This window comes from Salvelinus namaycush, chromosome 28 (assembly GCF_016432855.1).
Source record: "Salvelinus namaycush isolate Seneca chromosome 28, SaNama_1.0, whole genome shotgun sequence".
NCBI classification, from domain to species: Eukaryota; Metazoa; Chordata; class Actinopteri; order Salmoniformes; family Salmonidae; genus Salvelinus; species Salvelinus namaycush.
In genome coordinates this window covers 41,164,563-41,184,285 of record NC_052334.1, presented here as the reverse complement: position 1 = coordinate 41,184,285, position 19,723 = coordinate 41,164,563, and the positions used below count along the sequence as shown (strand labels likewise).

Sequence of the window (19,723 nt, the reverse complement as noted above, 5' to 3'; positions counted from 1 at the left end):
CTCTACTGCACGTGTACTTAGAAATATAGTTAGGATTCTGTACAAAAAGATTCACCTGACTGGTATGGAACATTCAGCGATGTAAGGGTATGAGGTGGAATACTGTTGAAGGCAAACAATGTTTTTATTTAGTATAGTATAAGCTTCTGTCTTAAGCATCCTAAATAATGCCGTATATTCCGTTTCTTTTAAATAGTCAACTTTAAGGCAAAAAAGAGAAGCATGATGTAAGATGCAAACCTGGTATTCTATCTGATTATAAGCTACTAAAGCCAATGACTTTACCGCGGCTCCACAGTGTTTAAATGAAAATGGAGAAAAAATACCTCTATCTGACAATCACACACTGCTATTTATTGCTGACCAGCAGATGTATTTAATGTGCATTGTAAACAGATAATGAAACTCTGGTTAATTAGTTTTTCGGAAACAATTTCGTGAAATCGCCGAAGCATTCAGAAAGCCTTGGTTTCCCACCCCTAGGTGGTACCCTATAAGGTCATCCTTCGTACCTTTAGTTATATGTACAGTTCATACCTCAGATATTACCTTTCTTAAATATAGTCCACAGGTACAAAGTATGCTTTTAGAAAAGGTACTTTATGTCTTCATAGGTTTCCACCACAGTGACAAAGCCATATTTTCCTATAGTAGAGGACAAAAATGTGCCTCTACCATAGACCACTTTAAAAGTGATGTGTAATTCCTATTGGAATCCAGCAATAGGTGTGACTGCCTAAGCCATTTAAACTGGAACAACCATTTCAGTAATGGGTGCGCAAAAAAATCAAATTTACTGATTGGATTAGTTGAGAAATGTATGTTATTTATCTTTGTGTAGCATTATGCAAAGACACAGATATAAAAAACTATTTATAACATCTGCATGTAATAGAGGATGATTATGGTACACATTTGGCTTTTAAGGGAACCACCTCAGTAACAAAGCCATTAGTTCCATTTATTTGGCAAAACAGAAATGTACCTTCACATGTACCCCTTTTTTTGAAGAGTGTGAGTGTGATGACTGTACCTTTTATATTCAAAATATTGGCTACTTAAATGTACCATTATACTCTTTATCCGCACATTTTACTAAAAGGTACTGCACAGTACCATGAGAGATCGTTGTGTGTACCTCTGAAGGTACGTTATGTGTATTTTGATATTTTTGTTGGGACAGTCATTGTTGTTAAGATGGTTAGGGTGGATCTCTCTCCTTTTTACAAATGTTCCTTCCTTTTCTCATTGTTTATTCTCTTTTTAATTTCCCTCTATTCTTCTCTCTCCCTCCCTCCTACCTGATCACACCTACGTGCCCTGCTTGTGCCCTGCTTGTTCCCTCCCTCATTCTTACCTCATCCCTTTCCCTCTACCTTTTCCTCTTCTTTCTCCCTCTTCCCATCCTCTCTTTCTTATGCTCTCTCCTTCCTCCTTATTTCTTTCTCTCTTATACTTTACACCTTCTCCCACCCCATTCTTCCTTACCCATCTCTCCCTTTCTCCTTCCTTACCCCTCTTTCCCTCCTTTTGCCTTCCTTTCCTCCTCTTCCCCTCCCTACACACCCTTCTCTCCTTCTTCCTTCAACCAACTCCTTCCTTCCCTACACCTCTCCTCCTTCTCTCACCCTCCTCACCCCCTTCTATTCCCCTTCCCTCCATCTCTCACTTCAGGTATGGGTAACCTTACCTTCCAGATCACACCCGACTCCAACAAGGACAGTGAGAGCATCCAGATGGGCCGTGACCTCAAGCTTTCATGCCACGTGGACGCGCAGCCCCAGGACAAGGTCAACTGAATAATAATAATAATTATAATAGGGTATGACCTCTTTACAATGTCTTATAATGGTCTCATAATAATGCAGACTAAATAAGTTGAGAGAATTAAGAGGGATGAACATTTTATTTAAAGAGACATATGCCTTGTTAAAATACATTAAAGGCTATTACATGCTTATAACAAGTTACTATGAATTCAGTAAAGTACAGTACCAGTCAAAAGTTTGGACACACCTACTCATTCAAAGGTTTTTCTTTATTTTTACTATTTTCTACATTGTAGAATAATAGTGAAGACATCAACACTGTGAAACAACACATATGGAATCATGTAGTAACCAAAAAAGTGTTAATTTTAGATTCTTTAAAGTAGCCACCCTTTGCCTTGATGACAGCTTTGCACACTCTTGGCATTCTCTCAACCAGCTTCACCTGGAATGCTTTTCCAACAGTCTCGAAGGAGTTCCCACCTCATACGGCCTGGAGGTGTGCTGGGTCATTGTCCTGTTGAAAAACAAATTATAGTCCACCAAGCGCAAACCAGATGGGATGGCGTATCACTGCAGAATGTTTGTGTTTCTCAGCCCAAGCAAGTCTCTTCTTATTATTGGTGTCCTTTAGTAGTGGTTTCCTTGCAGCAATTCGACCATGAGGCCTGATTCACGCAGTCTCCTCTGAACAGTTGATGTTGAGATGTGTCTGTTACTTGAACTCTGTGAAGCATTTATTTGGGCTGCAATTTCTGAGGCTGGTAACTCTAACGTATCCTCTGCAACAGAGATAACCCTGGGTCTTCCTTTCCTGTGGCGGTCCTCATGAGAGCCACTTTCATCATAGCGCTTGATGGTTTTTGCTACTGCCCTTGAAGAAACTTTAAAAGTTCATGAAATTTTCCGAATTGACTGACCTTCATGTCTTAAAGTAATGATGGACTCTCGTTTCTCCTTGCTTATTTGAGATGTTCTTGCTATAGTATGGACTTGGTCTTTTACCAAATCTTCTGTATACCACCCCTACCATGTCACAACACAACTGATTGGCTCAAACACTGTCACGCCTGCTCCCGCTCTTCCTCCCTCTGGTGCTCGAGTGCGCCAGACTTCCCAACGTTACGCACTCAAGCCACTTTCAATACGCACACCTGCCTTTCCCCGTCATGTGCATCAACGCTCATTGGACTCACGTGAACTCAATTACTTGTGTAATTTCCTTCCCTATATCTGTCTGTTTCCCAGCTCTGTTTCCTGCTTCAGGATTGTTTGTCATATGTCCTTGTTTACCCGTGTGCTGATGCTGTTCCTGTCGTGTTCTTTGTCCGTTCCTGAATAAATGTTTGACTTCCTGTACCTGCTTCTCATGTCCGGCGTTGGTCCTTACAAAAACATTAATTGAAATGCATTCCAGGTGACTACCTCATGAAATTAGTTTAGAGAATGCCAAGAGAATGCAAAGCTGTCATCAAGATAAAGGGTGGCTACTTTGAAGAATCTCAAATATAAAATATATTTTGGATTTTTTAACACCTTTTTGGTTCATGCTTCCATATGTGTTATTTCATAGTGTTGATGTCTTCACTTCTATTCCACAATGTAAAAAAATTCTAAACATAAAGAAAAACCCTTGAATGAGTAGGTGTTTCCAAACTTTTGACTGGTACTGTGTGTGTGTGTGTGTGTATTAACACAATTAAATAACATCTTGCTATATTATTATACTATTAGGTGAACTACACGTGGTACCAGAACGCTGTGCTCATCTACAACTCGGACAGCCTGATTGTGCTGCACAGCGACCCAGACATGGCGCCTGGTACTAGCAGTCTGGAGATCGTGGACATGAACTTCCGCGACCAAGCCACCTACAGCTGCGTGGCCAACTTCCCCGGGAGCACAGTGCCTGAGCTGAGGGTGGATGTCAACATCACCCAGAACAGCGGTAAGTGAACTGTTCTGTTGCTATGTTCACGTGCTATCAGAGTTATTGGAAGCTCCTAGTTCCCAGTGGGAAATTTCACTTTACCATCCAAGTCGGAATTACAAGTGGGAAATGCAGACAGAATGTTGTTACCCGAGTTGCCGAGTAGTGACATTTCACCACTGACCTTTTACCTTTTCAACCAAAAGATGACAACAAATCCGTTTATGACAATTACAACCTTATCAGTAGGGATCATTTTATTTATTTGATCAGGGAATCATACTGAGACCAAGGTCTCTTTGTAACGGTTGTCTTCCTCTTCTGATGTGGAATATGAAGGATCGGACCAAAATGCAGCGTGGTAAGTGTCCATGTTACTTTAATATACCAGAACACGAAAAAATACAAAAATAACAAAGTGAATGACAAAGAAAACCGAAACAGTCCTGAATGGTGAAACAAACACAAAACAGGAAACAACTACCCACAAACTCAGGTGGGAACAGGCTACCTAAGTATGGTTCTCAATCAGAGACAACGAATGACAGCTGCCTCTGATTGGGAACCATACTAGGCCAAACACAGAAATACAACACATAGAACAAAACATAGAATATAGAACATAGAATTCCCACCCCAACTCACGCCCTGACCAAACCAAAATAAAGACATAAAAAAGGAACTAAGGTCAGAACGTGACACTCTTTTACAGATGAATTACATAAATTACAGAAAATACACACATCAAAATATAAATACAAAATGCAAGCAGAAAGAAAAACAGTCGTAAAAAACTAACACATTCATCAGTAATAATGTCCTCAATGTCCTGAATTACCCTGGAGGCACCAGAACATCAAATTGAATAACATTTTGAAGAACTAAAAGCTGATTTACCTAACTCAGTAGAGACCAAAGGGATTTCCAGAGTTAGCCATCCCTGAGACTGGGTGTGATACGTCATATGTCTAAAGTTTACCAATGATAGGTACACTGGGACTTTTAGTAAAAGGGCTTTATAAATTAAAACATTTAATTTAAGATTTAAGGTTCTTCAAAGTAGCCACCCTTTGCCTTGATGACAGCTTTGCACACTCTTGGCATTCTCTCAACCAGCTTCACCTGGAATGCTTTTCCAACAGTCTTGGAGTTCCCACATATGCTGAGCACTTGTTGGCTGCTTTTCCTTCACTCTGCAGTCCAACTCAACCCAAACCATCTCAATTGGGTTTAGGTCGGGAGATTGTGGAGGCCAGGTCATTGGATGCAGCACTCCATCACTCTCATTCTTGGTAAAATAGCCCTTACACAGCCTGGGGGTGTGTTGGGTCATTGTCCTGTTGAAAATCAAATGATAGTCCCACTAAGCTTAAACCAGATGGGATGGCATATCTCTGCAGAATGTTGTGGTAGCCATGCTGGTTAAGTATGCCTTGAATTCTAAATAAATCATAGACTGTCACCAGCAACATGCTGGAGGTCATTTTGCAGGGCTCTGGCAGTGCTCCTACTGCTCAAAGGCGGAGGTAGCGGTCCTGTTGCTGGGTTGTTGCCCTCCTACGGCCTCCTCCACGTCTCCTGATGTACTGGCCTGTCTCCTGGTAGCGCCTCCATGCTCTGGACACTACGCTGACAGACACAACAAACCTTCTTGCCACAGCTCGCATTGATGTGCCATCCTGGATGAGCTGCACTACCTGAGCCACTTGTGTGGGTTGTAGACTCCGTCTCATGCTACCACTAGAGTGAGAGCACCGCCAGCATTCAAAAGTGACCAAAACATCAGCCAGGAAGCATAGGAACTGAGAAGTGGTCTGTGGTCACCACCTGCAGAATCACTCCTTTATTGGGGGTGTCTTGCTAATTGCCTATAATTTCCACCTTTTGTCTATTCCATTTGCACAACAGCATGTGAAATGTATTGTCAATCAGTGTTGCTTCCTAAGTGGACAGTTTGATTTCACAGAAGTGTGATTGACTTGGAGTTACATTGTGTTGTTTAAGTGTTCCCTTTATTTTTTTGAGCAGTGTATATAAGTCGGAAGTTTACATACTCTTAGGTTGGAGTCATTAAAACTCATTTTTCAACCACTCCACAAATTTATTGTTAACAAACTATAGTTTTGGCAAGTCGGTTGGGACATCTACTTTGTGCATGACAAACAATTGTTTACAGACAGATTATTTCACTGTATCACAATTCCAGTGGGTCAGATGTTTACATACACTAAGTTGACTGTGCCTTTAAACAGCTTGGAAAATTCCAGAAAATGATGTCATGGCTTTAGAAGCTTCTGATAGCTTAATTGACATCATTTGAGTCAATTGAAGGTGTACCTGTGGATGTATTTCAAGGCCGACCTTCAAACTCAGTGCCTCTGTGACTGACATCATGGGAAAATCAAAATAAATCAGCCAAGACCTCAGAAATAAAATTGTAGACCTCCACAAGTCTGGTTTATCCTTGGGAGCAATTTCCAAACGCTTGAAAGTACCACGTTCATCTGTACAAACAATAGTACGCAAGTATAAACACCATGGGACCACGTAGCCGTCATACCGCTCAGGAATGACATTCGTAAAATGTCCTCTGGTCTGATAAAACAAATAGAACTGTTTGGCCATAATGACCATTGTTATGTTTGAAGGAAAAAGGGGGAGGCTTGCAAGTCGGAGAACACCATCCCAACCGTGAAGCACGGGGGTGGCAGCATCATGTTGTGGGGGTGCTGACAGAGCTGGTGTACCTGAGTCAGGTTTGTTGGCCTCCTTGCTCGCACACACTTTTTCAGTTCTGCCCACACATTTTCTATAGGATTGAGGTCAGGGCTTTGTGATGGCCACTCCAATACCTTGACTTTGTTGTCCTTATGCCATTTTGCCACAACTTTGGAAGTATGCTTGAGGTCATTGTCTATTTGGAAGACCCATTTGCGACCAAGCTTTAACTTCCTGACTGATGTCTTGAGAAGTTGCTTCAATATATCCACATGCTTTACCTTCCTCATGTCATCTATTTTGTGAAGTGCACCAGTCCCTCCTGCCGCAAAGCACCGCCACAACATGATACTGCCACCCCCGTGCTTCACGGTTGGGATGTTGTTCTTCGGCTTGCAAGCTTCCCCTTTTTCCTCCAAACATAACGATGGTCATTATGGCCAAACAATTTTTGTTTAAGTCATACCAGAAGACATTTCTCCCAAAAAATATAATCTTTGTCCCCATGTGCAATTGCAAACCGTAGTCTGTCTTTATTATGGAGGTTTTGCGGCAGTGGCTTCTTCCTTGCTGAGCGGCCTTTCAGGCTATTTCGATATAGGACTCGTTTTACTGTGGGTATAGATACTTTTCTACCTGTTTTCTCCAGCATGAACGTGGTACCTTCAGGCGTTTGGAAATATCTCCCAAGGATGAACCAGAACCAGAATTTTCTGAGGTCTTGTCTGATTTCTTTTGATTTTCCCATGATGTCAAGCAAAGAGGCACTGAGTTTGAAGGTCTGCCTTGAAATACATAGACAGGTACACCTCCAATTGACTCAAAGGATGTCAATTAGCCTATCAGAAGCTTCTAAAGCCATGACAACATTTTCTGGAATATTCCAAGCTGTTTAATAGCATGGTCAACTTAGTGTATGTAAACTTCTGACCCACTGGAATTGTGATACAGTGAATTACAAGTTAAATAATCTGTCTGTAAACGGGTGTTTATAAAATGACTTGTGTCATGCACAAAGTAGATGTCCTAACTGACTTGCCAAAACTATAGTTTGTTAACAAGACATTTGTGGAGTGGTTGAAAAACGAGTTTTAATGACTCCAACCTAAGTGTATGTAAACTTCCGACTTCAACTGTATATATAGTCACTTTAATGTCCAATAAAAATGGCCTTGCTAATGTCAACATTTAACCTCACTCACTCTCCCCCTCCACCCTTCGCCCGGCTGTCCTCATCTTTCTTTTTTTTCTCTTTCTTTCTATAAACCTGGTTTTCTTTTGGGCAACCCTTTCTAAAATATTTTCTTGCCCTCCACTCTTCCCTCTTCCTGTTTCTTCCACTCTTCTCTTTATCCTCCATCTCCATCTCCCTCCTCACGCCCCCTCTCTCCCATCCCACTCCCTTCAAATCAAGTCAAATCAAATGTATTTATATAGCCCTTCTTACATCAGCTGATATCTCAAAGTGCTGTACAGAAACCCAGCCTAAAACCCCAAAAAGCAAGCAATGCAGGTGTAGAAGCACAGTGGCTAGGAAAATCTCCCTAGAAAGGCCAAAACCTAGGAAGAAACCTAGAGAGGAACTAGGCTATGAGGGGTGGCCAGTCCTCTTCTGGCTGTGCCGGGTGGAGATTATAACAGAACATGGCCAAGATGTTCAAATGTTCATAAATTACCAGCATGGTCAAATAATAATAATCACAGTAGTTGTCGAGGGTGCAGCAAGTCAGCACCTCAGGAGTAAATGTCAGTTGGATTTTCATAGCCGATCATTAAGAGTATCTCTACCGCTCCTGCAGTCTCTAGAGAGTTGAAAACAGCAGGTCTGGGACAGGTAGCACGTCCGGTGAACAGGTCAGGGTTCCATAGCCGCAGGCAGAACAGTTGAAACTGGAGCAGCAGCAAAGCCAGGTGGACTGGGGACAGCAAGGAGTCATCATGCCAGGTAGTCCTGAGGCATGGTCCTAGGGCTCAGGTCCTCCGAGAGAGAAAGAGAGTTAGAGAGAGCATACTTAAATTCACACAGGACACCGGATAAGACAGGAGAAGTACTCCAGATATAACAAACTGACCCTAGCCCCCCCAAGACACATAAACTACTGCAGCATAAATACTTGAGGCTGAGAGGAGGGGTCAGGAGACACTGTGGCCGCATCCGATGATGACTCCCTCTCACACCCTTCCCCCTTTCTCCCCCCACAGTCACTCCCCCAATTTTAACAGTGCCAGAAGGGGGCCAGGTGGTGAGTGTGAGGGAGGGAGGCACCACCGACCTGGTGTGCCTGGTTGACGGCAAGCCCCGCCCACCTGTGCTTTGGTCGCGCGCCGACAAGGACCTGGCCATGCCCACGGGTGAGTGGGCGGTGGAAACACGCGACGGGCGCCTCCGCCTGACCAACGTCACCCGCGACCTGATGGGTGCCTACCGCTGCCAGACGGCACCATACAATGGCCTCAACATCAAGCCACGTCAGGCGCAGGTTCAGCTGAATGTACAATGTGAGTAGTAAAGTACTACATTTTCCATGAGATGTCTGTTTATTGAGCTCTGAATAGAATTAAGTATTACCCAAGATAAGTGTTTCTCCTGGTCCTGGAGACCTATATGGTGTGCAAGGTTTTGTTCAGTCCAGTAGTAACACACCTAATGAATGAATCAAGTAATCCTCACATTTTTGATTAGTTGAATAAGCTGTGTTACTGTAACAGAGGTAATTCAGAACCACACATGTAATGAGTGACGTTGCCTGAGACCTGAAGAGCCGTGTCAGTTCACCCAGCTAACAATATTCTGTCATTAAAACTCAATCAACAATTTGTTCAAATCGATAGCTAGTAGTATTAGATTAGAATGGACTGCAGTCACTGTCTCAATTCAATTTCAAACGCACACTGGACCGCAGTAAGCTAACGATAACCCTTAAATGGGGTCGAATGCACTGTTACTAACATACCCAACAACGTTGCTAACTAACAAATGGTATCAGAAACCAACGCGTCTAAGTGTGCATACCCTGTTTATTGTTTGTGCAAGCAATTAGTGACTAAGCTATTAACAAACACTCCCCTTGGTTACGTTTAGACTTCTTGGTGGTCTGCAGTAAGAGTGCTTTTGCCTGCTGCGCTTCAATAATGCTTCCATAATGAATCGGGCTCGTTCATAAAGTTCAAAACCCTAAAAGCCTTAGAATTCATGAAGATTTCTCTTCTCTTGGCACCATCACAAAGGCAAGCCAGAGAGCCTATTCATTAACTGTATAGTATGTGATGTTGCTTGACGCTCATGAAAATACACCTTCCCACTTTACAGTTTTGAAATTGGTGCCATTGAAGGTGTGTCGGTGTGTTTTGTTTTCAATGTGAGCTGTGCCATTGTTGAAAAGAACTGTGTCCTCTTTTGCTCACCATCCTATACAGTTCACTTTAGAATGCGTTATTGTGTAAACTGTGAAATAAGATCATATAAATCGGTGGATGGGGCGAACAATACAATCCTGGCCATAGAGAAACATAGAGGCTCAAAGAATAGCCCTGAAACGCACATTGCTTTGTGTAATATCCCTTTACATCCATTCTTAAAAATAACATTGTTCCATTGCCTGTATTTCCCATTAAATGTGATGTGCAGTATGGCCCCCTTGATGTCCACCCAACTATACCCTTAGCCGCTGAAGAATAAGGAACAGAGGACTATTCAATTGTGTCAGGGCCAAACAGAAAGGAAACTCTATGTGGTCCTGTCAAAAATGCAACTCATTTCTACTTTTGATGGATTGGTTGTCCGTGAATGCTTTGATTGGACTGATCATGTCAACATCATACTTTCAAAATCTTAGCTGGCAAGATAGCAGTCATCATCATGAATCAAGTCAACAATCTACTGGCAAATCCTTTTCATTCCTTGTCATATGAAGAGAAATAATGAAGAGAAATTATATATAATACGTATCGGGGCTCATCGGCCATTGGACATAAACATTCGCAAATGATGAAATCGCAAATTCCCCAATGAGTGGTTCAGATAAAATGAGTGGCTAACCTCAAGCATTGCAAAGCAATCAATTCCTGCTATTCAGTGGAGTGGGTGTGTTGTCCAAGTCTGGGATTAAGGGTCTCTTTTCCAAGCTTTAAAGGACATTTGCCATGCTGTCAATCCAGCATGACTTCTGCCGTGCTCAAAATAACTGGAAACTCGGAACTCTCAGACTTGAATGAGTTCAAGACAACTGGGAACTGGGAAATACATTTTGAAGTTGGGAACTCGGGCCTCTTTCTCGAGCTTCGACCTTGAGATCTCTGACGTCATCATCATTCAACTTTTCTTCTGAGTTCCCAGTTGTCTTGAAAGCACCATTAATCCATAGAATGCCAGCCTTTGATGGCAAAGTTTGATGACAAAATTTGACCACGAAGGACCCCTGCGCCACTGTCCTGTTGAAGTGAGCACAACAAGGTGAGTCCAAAAATGTCTTGTATGCTACTGCATAAATGATGTAATATGCCAGGGAGATATGACCAGTATACTGTAGCTAAGAAAGTAATACTAAGTGTATGTTGTGTAGTAAGCTTTTAGTAGCCCATGTGACTCGCCCTAATAATTGTGTCCCTTTCCCCACATAATTTAGCCTACTGTTCTGACTTGGTGGCGCAAATGTAGCCTATAGCCTGTTTTAGAAAAATGTAATCATTGAATATTGTAAGAGCTTTCATTGTCAGCTTATATGCCCCCTTTATTTATCCTACGGTTCTGATGTGGTGTACAGGGAGAATACTGTAAGAAAGGCCCATGTTCTGTCACTGTAAATTTAAAAAGTGCTGAACAAATAGTTATATTGACTGCGTCTGTCCTAACTCGCTCATTAATGTCTTAATCGAAATTACGGATTGCCTCTTATCTGCTTGTAGTCCCCTTATGCCATAGTTTGTACATCTCAATTGTCAGTAGAAACCACATTTGTTTAAGCAAGTCAGCCATGTTTTTAAAAGGCAGTAAATGAGTCTGAATGAACTGTTTTGCTGCCAGACAAGGCTCCGCTGATAGCCAGGTGTAGCAGTGGGAAGGTGTTGGGACAGCTTTATGTAGGCCCTAACAGTTTGTGGGCACTGTTTATTACCATTATTGTTCAATTAATGTATTGTTTTGTGTTGTGTAGTGACTTTGCTGGCATGCATATAAACATTTTTATTTTTTTTGGTCCCACCAAGATTTACATGCTAAAATTGCCACTGGATAGGCTAGATGGAGTTGTTGTTGCAGACACATATCTAATCCTCTCAGATCTCCACAAGTGCCTTGTGGATAGGGCCTTAAAGTTTGTTTGGGATTCATGGTAAAGGATATGCCCAAACTAGCTTGCTTAGCGAATGAAGCTAGCTTAGCCAGTAATGCATGCTAGCTTCAGTAAAGACTACTATGACATGGAGCTGTCATTCCAAACCCTCACAACCCACATCCACTGTCCGTCCACATCCTAAGAAAGATACTGCTAGATTTACAAGACTGGCTAATGCAGGCGGGGCGGAAGGGCGACACCAGTCCACTTCAATGATTTATTGGAGCGAGAGAGAGAGAGAGGGATTAGAGAGAGACAGAAGAAGAGAAAGTGAAACTGAGAGAAGAAGATAGTTAGTGATCAAGAGAGGTAAGGAGAGAGAGAGAGATGGAAGGAGAAAAGAGAACCAGGGAGAGGAGGGAGAAGGGAGAGAATGAAAAACAGGGAGAGGAAGAGAGAGTGAGGTAGAAGTTGCAGAACCCCTTTGCCAGGGAGCAATCAGTGCTTTGGAAACCAACGATTCCCCCTTCCTTTCCTCCCTCCCTCCTTCCCTCCTGCTTTGTATTTATTTGTTTATTGGGTTTGTTTTTGTACCCTTCATTTAGCATCTTTGATCGATACCCGGGGAAGATGCTCCTCTATAATTAAGGGAACCCCCCTCTTTCTCTCTTCCTCCCTACTTCTCTCCTTTTCTCCTCTTCCTTCTTTTATACTCCCTAGCCCTCCCTCTCTTTCTAGCTCCTCTTACCGTGACATGGATGTTGTTCCTCTTTGCTATTCTCATCATCAATTAGGCAGCATCTCATCTCATCTCTCTTTGTCTCCCTCTATCGTTCTCTCACTCTTGTCTATTTCCTTGTCACCTCTCTCTCTTCTGTGTCCCTTTTGCTTTTCCTCCCTCCCTCGCTCCGTCTAGCTGACTCAATCATCTCCATTCTCTCTCTCATTCACTCTAACACTACACTCTCTCCGTCATCCATCTTCCTCCATCACTTTCTCTTTTCACTACACACACACACACAACATTTTCTCCCGTGCACTCAATGCAGATCAATCTACCCAATCTACCCTGTCTACCATACTGTAAATGTCTGGGGACTAAGTGATATGTCTGGGTGTGTTTGTGTGTGGATTTGTGTTTGTGTTTGTGAGAGAGTGTCTGTCTGCCTCCATGTCTGTCCATCTGTCTGTCTGTCTTTCCACTCTGGTTCGAATCCAGGCTGTATCACAACCGACCGTGATTGGAAGTCCCATAGGGCGGCGCACAATTGGCCCAGCGTCGTCTGGGTTTGGCCGGTGTAGGCCGTCATTGTAAATAACTGACTTGCCTAGTTAAATAAAATACAATATACAGCTCTGGAAAAAATGTAAAGACCCCTGCAAAATTATCAGTTTCTCTGGTTTTACTATTTATAGGTATCTTGTTTGGGTAAAATTACAATTCTATATTCTATAAACTACAGACAACATTTCTCCCAAATTCCAAATAAAAATATTGTCAGAGCATTTATTTGCAGAAAATGACATCTGGTGAAAATAATAAAAAATATGCAGTGTTGTCAGACCTCGAATAATGCAAAGAAAATAAGTTCATATTCATTTTTAAACAACACAGTGCTAATGTGTTAACTTAGGAAGAGTTCCAAAATCAATATTTGGGGGAATAACCCTGATTTTCAATCACAGCTTTCATGTGTCTTGGCATGCTCTCCACCAGTCATTCACATTGATGTTGGGTGACTTTATGCCACTCCTGGCGCAAAAATTCAGTGCAGCTCGGCATTGTTTGATGGCTTGTGACCATCCATCTTCCTCTTGATCACATTCCAGAGGTTTTCAATGGGGTTCAGGTCTGGAGATTGGCCTGGCCATGACAGGGTCTTGATCCGGTGGTCCTCCATCCACACCTTGATTGCCCTGGCTGTGTGGCATGGAGCATTGTCCTGCTGGAAAAACCAATCCTCAGAGTTGGGGAACATTGTCAGAGCAGAAGGAAGCAGGTTTTCTTCCAGGACAACCTTGTACGTAGCTTGATTCATGCGTCCTTCACAAAGACAAATCTTCCCGATTCCAGCCTGGCTGAAGCACCGATCATCACCGATCCTCCACCAAATTTCACAGTGGGTGCAAGAAACAAATACATAAAATATTATCTTAACTCTAGGCCGTCATTGTAAATAAGAATTTGTTCTTAACTGACTTGCCTAGTTCAATAAAGGTTAAATAAAAATATAATAAATAAACATTATTAGTCAAGGACTGAACTACATATATTGTAAATGTCACACATAGCCTACATATCAGTACATACACACAATATCTAGGTCTAATACACAGTACAGTGCAAATTACAATACAAGATATATAAAATGGCTGTGTCGCTTCACAGTCCCCTTTGTGCAGTAATGTGTTCTTTTATCAGTTAAAAAAAAATGGTTTTATTGCTAGCTTGAGAAACCTAGGGTGGCAGAGTTCCATGTAGTCATGGCTCTATGTAATACTGTTCTGGATCTGGGGACTGTGAAGAGACCTCGGGTTGCATGTCTTGTGTTGTACCAATGAGGGTCGGAACTGCTTGACAGTTCGGTACCTTCAACACATCAAAGCCTCGCACAAAGCCCAATAGTGATGCAGTCAATCTCTCCTCATCTTTGAGCCAGGAGAGACTGACATGCATGTTGCTGACACTTGCCCTTCGTGTACATCTAAGTGTGATACGTGCTGCTTTGTTCTGGACTAACTGCATTTGACCTATGTACCTCTTTGCCGCACATTACCACACAGCTTGACAGTAGTCCAGGTGCGACAAAACTAGGGCCTGTTAGACCTGTCTGGTCGACTGAGATGCCAAGAAGGCAGAGCAACGCACTATCATGGACAGACCTCTTCCCGTTTTAGCAACCATTGAGTCCATATGATTTGACCATGACAGCTTACTATCTAGGGTTACATCCAGCATTTTAGTCCCCTCAACTTGCTCAATCGCTACATTATTCAATAATACATCTAAATGAGGTTTAGATTTGTCCCAACAATTGTGCTTTTCGTTTTTGAGATGCTGTATTTAGCACCAGCCTATTGCTAGTTACCATTCTAAAACTGACTGGAGCTCTATGTTAAGGGTGTCAGTTATTTATTTCACTGTTGCAGCAGACGTGTATACTGTTGAGTTGTCAGAGTACACAGACACACAGGCTTTATTCAAGGTCAGTGGAAGGTCATTAGTAAAAACAAAAAAACAATAATGGCCCTAGCCGGCTGCCCTACAGTACACCACACTCAAATGAATTTGCACGAGAGAGGCTTCCATTAATGAAAACCCTCTGTGTCACTATTAGATAGGTAACTCTCAATCCGTAATAAGGTAGAGCATGAAAATCCAAAACGCCAATGTTATTTCAGCAATAGGTCATGATCAATGACATCGAAAGCTGCACTGAAGTCTAACAAGGCAGCTCCCACAATCGTCGTACTATTTCAGCCAATCATCAGTCATTTGTGTCAGCGCCAAGCATGTGGAGTGCCCTTCCCTATAAGCATGCTGATAGTCTGTTCTCAATTTGTTTTCTGTAAAATAACTTTGAATTTGATCAAACACCATTTTTTCCAAAAGTTTGCTAAGCACTTGTAACAGGCTGATTGGTCGGCTGTTTGAAGGGTGCTCTGCTATTCTTGGGTAGCGGAATGACCTTTGCCCCCCTCCATGTTTTTATTTATTTATTTCACCTTTATTTAACCAGGTAGGCCAGTTGAGAACAAGTTCTCATTTACAGCTGCGACCTGGCCAAGATGAAGCAAAGCAGTGCGACAAAAACAACAGAGTTACACGTGGGATAAACAAACGTACAGTCAATAACACAATAGAAAAATGTGTATACAGTGTGTGCAAATGAAGTAATTACAATTTAGCAATTAACACTGGAGTGATATGTGCAGATGAGGATGTGCAAGTAGAAATAGTTGGATGGATGGCCTATTTACAGATTGGCTATGTACAGCTGCAGCGATCGGTAAGCTGCTCTGACAGCTGATGCTTAAAGTTAGTGAGGGAGATAAGTCTCCAACTTCAGTGATTTTTGCAATTCGTTCCAGTCATTGGCAGCAGAGAACTGGAAGGAAAGGTGGCCAAAAGAGGTGTTGGCTTTGGGGATGACCTGTGAAATATACCTGCTGGAGCGCGTGTTACGGGTGGGTGTTGCTATGGTGACCAGTGAGCTGAGATAAGGCGGAGCTTTACCTAGCAAAGACTTATAGATGACCTGGAGCCAGTGGGTTTGGCGACGAATATGTAGCGTGGACCAGCCAACGAGAGCATACAGGTCTCAATGGTGGGTAGTATATGGGGCTTTGGTGACAAAACGGATGGCACTGTGAACGACTGGATCCAATTTGCTGAGTAGAGTGTTGGAGGCTATTTTGTAAATGACATCGGCGAAGTCAAGGATCGGTACGATAGTCAGTTTTACGAGGGTGTGTTTGGTAGCATGAGTGAAGAAGGCTTTTTTGCGAAATAGGAAGCTGATTCTAGATTTAATTTTGGATTGGAGATACTTAATATGAGTCTGGAAGGAGAGTTCACAGTCTAGCCAGACACCTAAGTATTTATAGTTGTCCACATATTCTAAGTCAAAACCGTCCAGAGTAGTGATGCTAGTCGGGCGGGCGGGTGTGGGCAGCGATCGGTGGAAGAGCATGCATTTAGTTTTACTAGCATTTAAGGGCAGTTGGAGGCCACGGAAGGAGTGTTGTATGGCATTGAAGCTCGTCTGGAGGTTTGTTAACACAGTGTCCAAAGAAGGGCCAGATGTATACAGAATGGTGTCGTCTGCGTAGAGGTGGGTCAAAGATTCACCCGCAGCAAGGGCGACATCATTGATATATACAGAGAAAAGAGTCGGCCCGATAATTGAACTCTGTGGCACCCCCATAGAGACTGCCAGAGGTCCGGACAACAGGCCCTTCGATTTGACACACTGAACTCTATCTGAGAAGTAGTTAGTGAACCAGGCGAGGCAGTCTGCCGATAAGAATGTGGTGATTGACAGAGTCAAAAGCCTTGGCCAGGTCGATGAAGACGGCTGCACAGTACTGTATTTTATCGATGTTGGTTATGATATCGTTTAGGACCTTGAGCGTGGCTGAGATGCACCCGTGACCAGCGGAGAAGGTACGGTGGGATTCGAAATGGTCGGTGATCTGTTTGTTCACTTGGCTTTCGAAGACTTTAGAAGGACATGGTAGGATGGATATAGGTCTTTAACAGTTTGGTAACAGAGTGTCTCCCCCTTTGAAGAGGGGGATGACCGCGGCCGCTTTCCAATGTTTGGGAATCTCAGATGATACGAAAGAGAGGTTGAACAGACTAGTAATAGGGGTTGCAACAATGGTGGTGGATCATTTTAGGAAGAGAGTGTCCAGATTGTCTAACCCAGCTGATTTGCAGGGATCCATATTTTGCAGCTCTTTCAGCTGAACATCAGCTGTCTGGACTGGGTGAAGGAGAAGCGGGGGGGGGGGGGGGGGGGGGGGGGGGGGGGGGGGCTTGGGCCAGTTGCTGCAGGGGGTGCAGAAGCCAGGTGGAAAGCATGGCCAGCAGTAGAGAAATGCTTATTGAAATTCTCGATTATCGTGGATTTATCGATGGTGACAATGTTTCCTAGCCTCAGTGCAGTGGGCAGCTGAGAGGAGGTGCTCTTATTCTCCATGGACTTTACAGTGTCCCAAAACCTTTTGGAATTAGTACTGCAGGATGCAAATTTCTATTTGAAAAAGCTAGCCTTTGCTTTCCTAGCTGACTGTGTATATTGGTTCCTGTTGCATATCGCGGGGTCTATCAGATGCTAGTGCAGTACGCCACAGGATGTTTTTGTGGTGGTCAAGGGCAGTTAAGTCTGTTTTGAACCAAGGGCTATATGTCTGATGGCACACAAGTCTTCTAGGCTTAAATTGAAGATGTGGCAAACATGAGTCACAATGTATTCTGCTACCAACCTCAGCAATTCACCATCCAGGTTGTCGGTACCAGGTCCTTTTTTATAGATAGCAACAATTGTTTCGCCTCTTCCACACCCACTTGGTGGAACTCAAAACTACAGTGCTCGTTTTTCATGATTTGGTCCATTATGCATGAATAATGGACAAGATATAGTCCCGACACAAATCTAGGGTTGCTAGAGAAGCGACCCAGTCATTCAGTCTTTTTGTTCTGTATCTATGGACATGACCCAGTCGTTCAGTCTTTTTGTTCTGTATCTATGGACGTGACCCAGTCGTTCGTTCTAAATGTTCCATTGCCATACTGGCTGGCAACGTTCTTATCCCTTGCTTGCTAGCTAGCCAATCTACGGCTAACTTATAGTCACGTCAAACAGTGCAGGCAGAATAACAGCAAAGTAGCTGCATTTGCATTTGTTTAACCTTTTTTATAGTGGCATTTTATATACAGCCATAACAATGAGCTAATGAGGCGCGATTTCACCTGGCATAGAAAATGGGCTGACTCGTCAGGAAAATGTTGTTCAGCGGAGCTAGCCAACAACACAGCTACAGTAACACAATCACTTTGAACTGAAGCTGGAAAGACTGCAAATTAGCTGCGTTTTGTTCTACCTATTTTCAATTGACATTTTTTTGTATATATCCATAGAAATGATGCCAGCTAATTCATGATTTCGACTGGCTGAGAAACACTGCCTGCCTGTCTGTCTCGTCCCGACTCCACACACGTTCATTACTATTCGACAGCAGGAGATCAAATTTGAATATTCAAATCAAATCAAGTTTCAAATCAAGTTTATTTTATATAGCCCTTCGTACATCAGCTAATATCTCGAAGTGCTGTACAGAAACCCAGCCTAAAACCCCAAACAGCAAGCAATGCAGGTGTATAAGCACGGTGGCTAGGAAAAACTCCCTAGAAAGGCCAAAACCTAGGAAGAAACCTAGAGAGGAACCAGGCTATGAGGGGTGGCCAGTCCTCTTCTGGATGTGCCGGGTGGAGATTATAACAGAACATGGCCAAGATGTTCAAAATGTTCATAAGTGACAAGCATGGTCAAATAATAATCAGGAATAAATGTCAGTTGGCTTTTCATAGCCGATCATTAAGAGTTGAAAACAGCAGGTCTGGGACAGGTAGGGGTTCAATAACCGCAGGCAGAACAGTTGAAACTGGAATAGCAGCAAGGCCAGGTGGACTGGGGACAGCAAGGAGTCATCATGCCCGGTAGTCCTGACGTATATTGAAACAATGTTGCAAATGTCGGAGAGACAGACAGCAAGGTTTATACAAATCTCTGCTTTTGAAAACTAAATGGTTATTCTAAAAGAAATGTGAGATAATGTCAAGATGCTTTTTGTAGTGGAGATCAAGTGTATAAATGGCCTGGCTGGGCTGATGAGACAGTGGATTGTACAGTCAGATGGAACAGAGTAAATAGGTATTTTAACGTCATAGATTTAGCCAGTGGCAACTTGTGGAATAGACACCGACTGGAATGCAGTTTTAACCAATCAGCATTCAGGATTAGACGCTGTCACGCCCTGACCTTAGAGAGCCTTTTTTATTCTCTATTTGGTTAGGTCAGGGTGTGACTTGGGTGGACAAATCAATGTTTATATTTCTTTGTTGGCCTAGTATGGTTCCCAATCAGAGGCAGCTGTTTATCATTGTCTCTGATTGGGGATCATACTTAGGCAGCCCTTTTTCCCACCTTCAGTTGTGGGATCTTGTTTTTGCATAGTTGCTGTCTAGGCCTGCAGAACGTTACGTTCAGTTTTGTATTTTGTTGTTTTGTCGGAGTTCAGTATTAAAAATCATGAACACTTTCCGCGCTGCGCTTTGGTCTCATTCATCTAACGACGGACGTAACAGAAGATCCCACCACAAACGGACCAAGCAGCGTGGTCAGGAGGAGAGGACACGACGGAAACCCGAGAGGCAGCCCCAAAACATTTTTTTTTGGGGGGGGGGGGCAGATGACGTGGGCGTCGGTGCTGAGGGGTGAGTCCGAGACCGAGGAGGAATTCTTGGA

General features: G+C 43.0%; 1 protein-coding gene across 1 annotated transcript in view; it reads left to right on the top strand.

The window, feature by feature from the left end:
* Positions 1 to 19,723, top strand: part of LOC120023365 (MAM domain-containing glycosylphosphatidylinositol anchor protein 1-like) — a 246,431-nt gene that overhangs the window by 140,912 nt on the left and 85,796 nt on the right. The window contains exons 7-9 of the mRNA XM_038967372.1: positions 1,675 to 1,790; positions 3,504 to 3,717; positions 8,620 to 8,916. Coding sequence (XP_038823300.1) covers positions 1,675 to 1,790; positions 3,504 to 3,717; positions 8,620 to 8,916 — 627 coding nt within the window. The remainder of the gene's footprint in view (positions 1 to 1,674; positions 1,791 to 3,503; positions 3,718 to 8,619; positions 8,917 to 19,723) is intronic.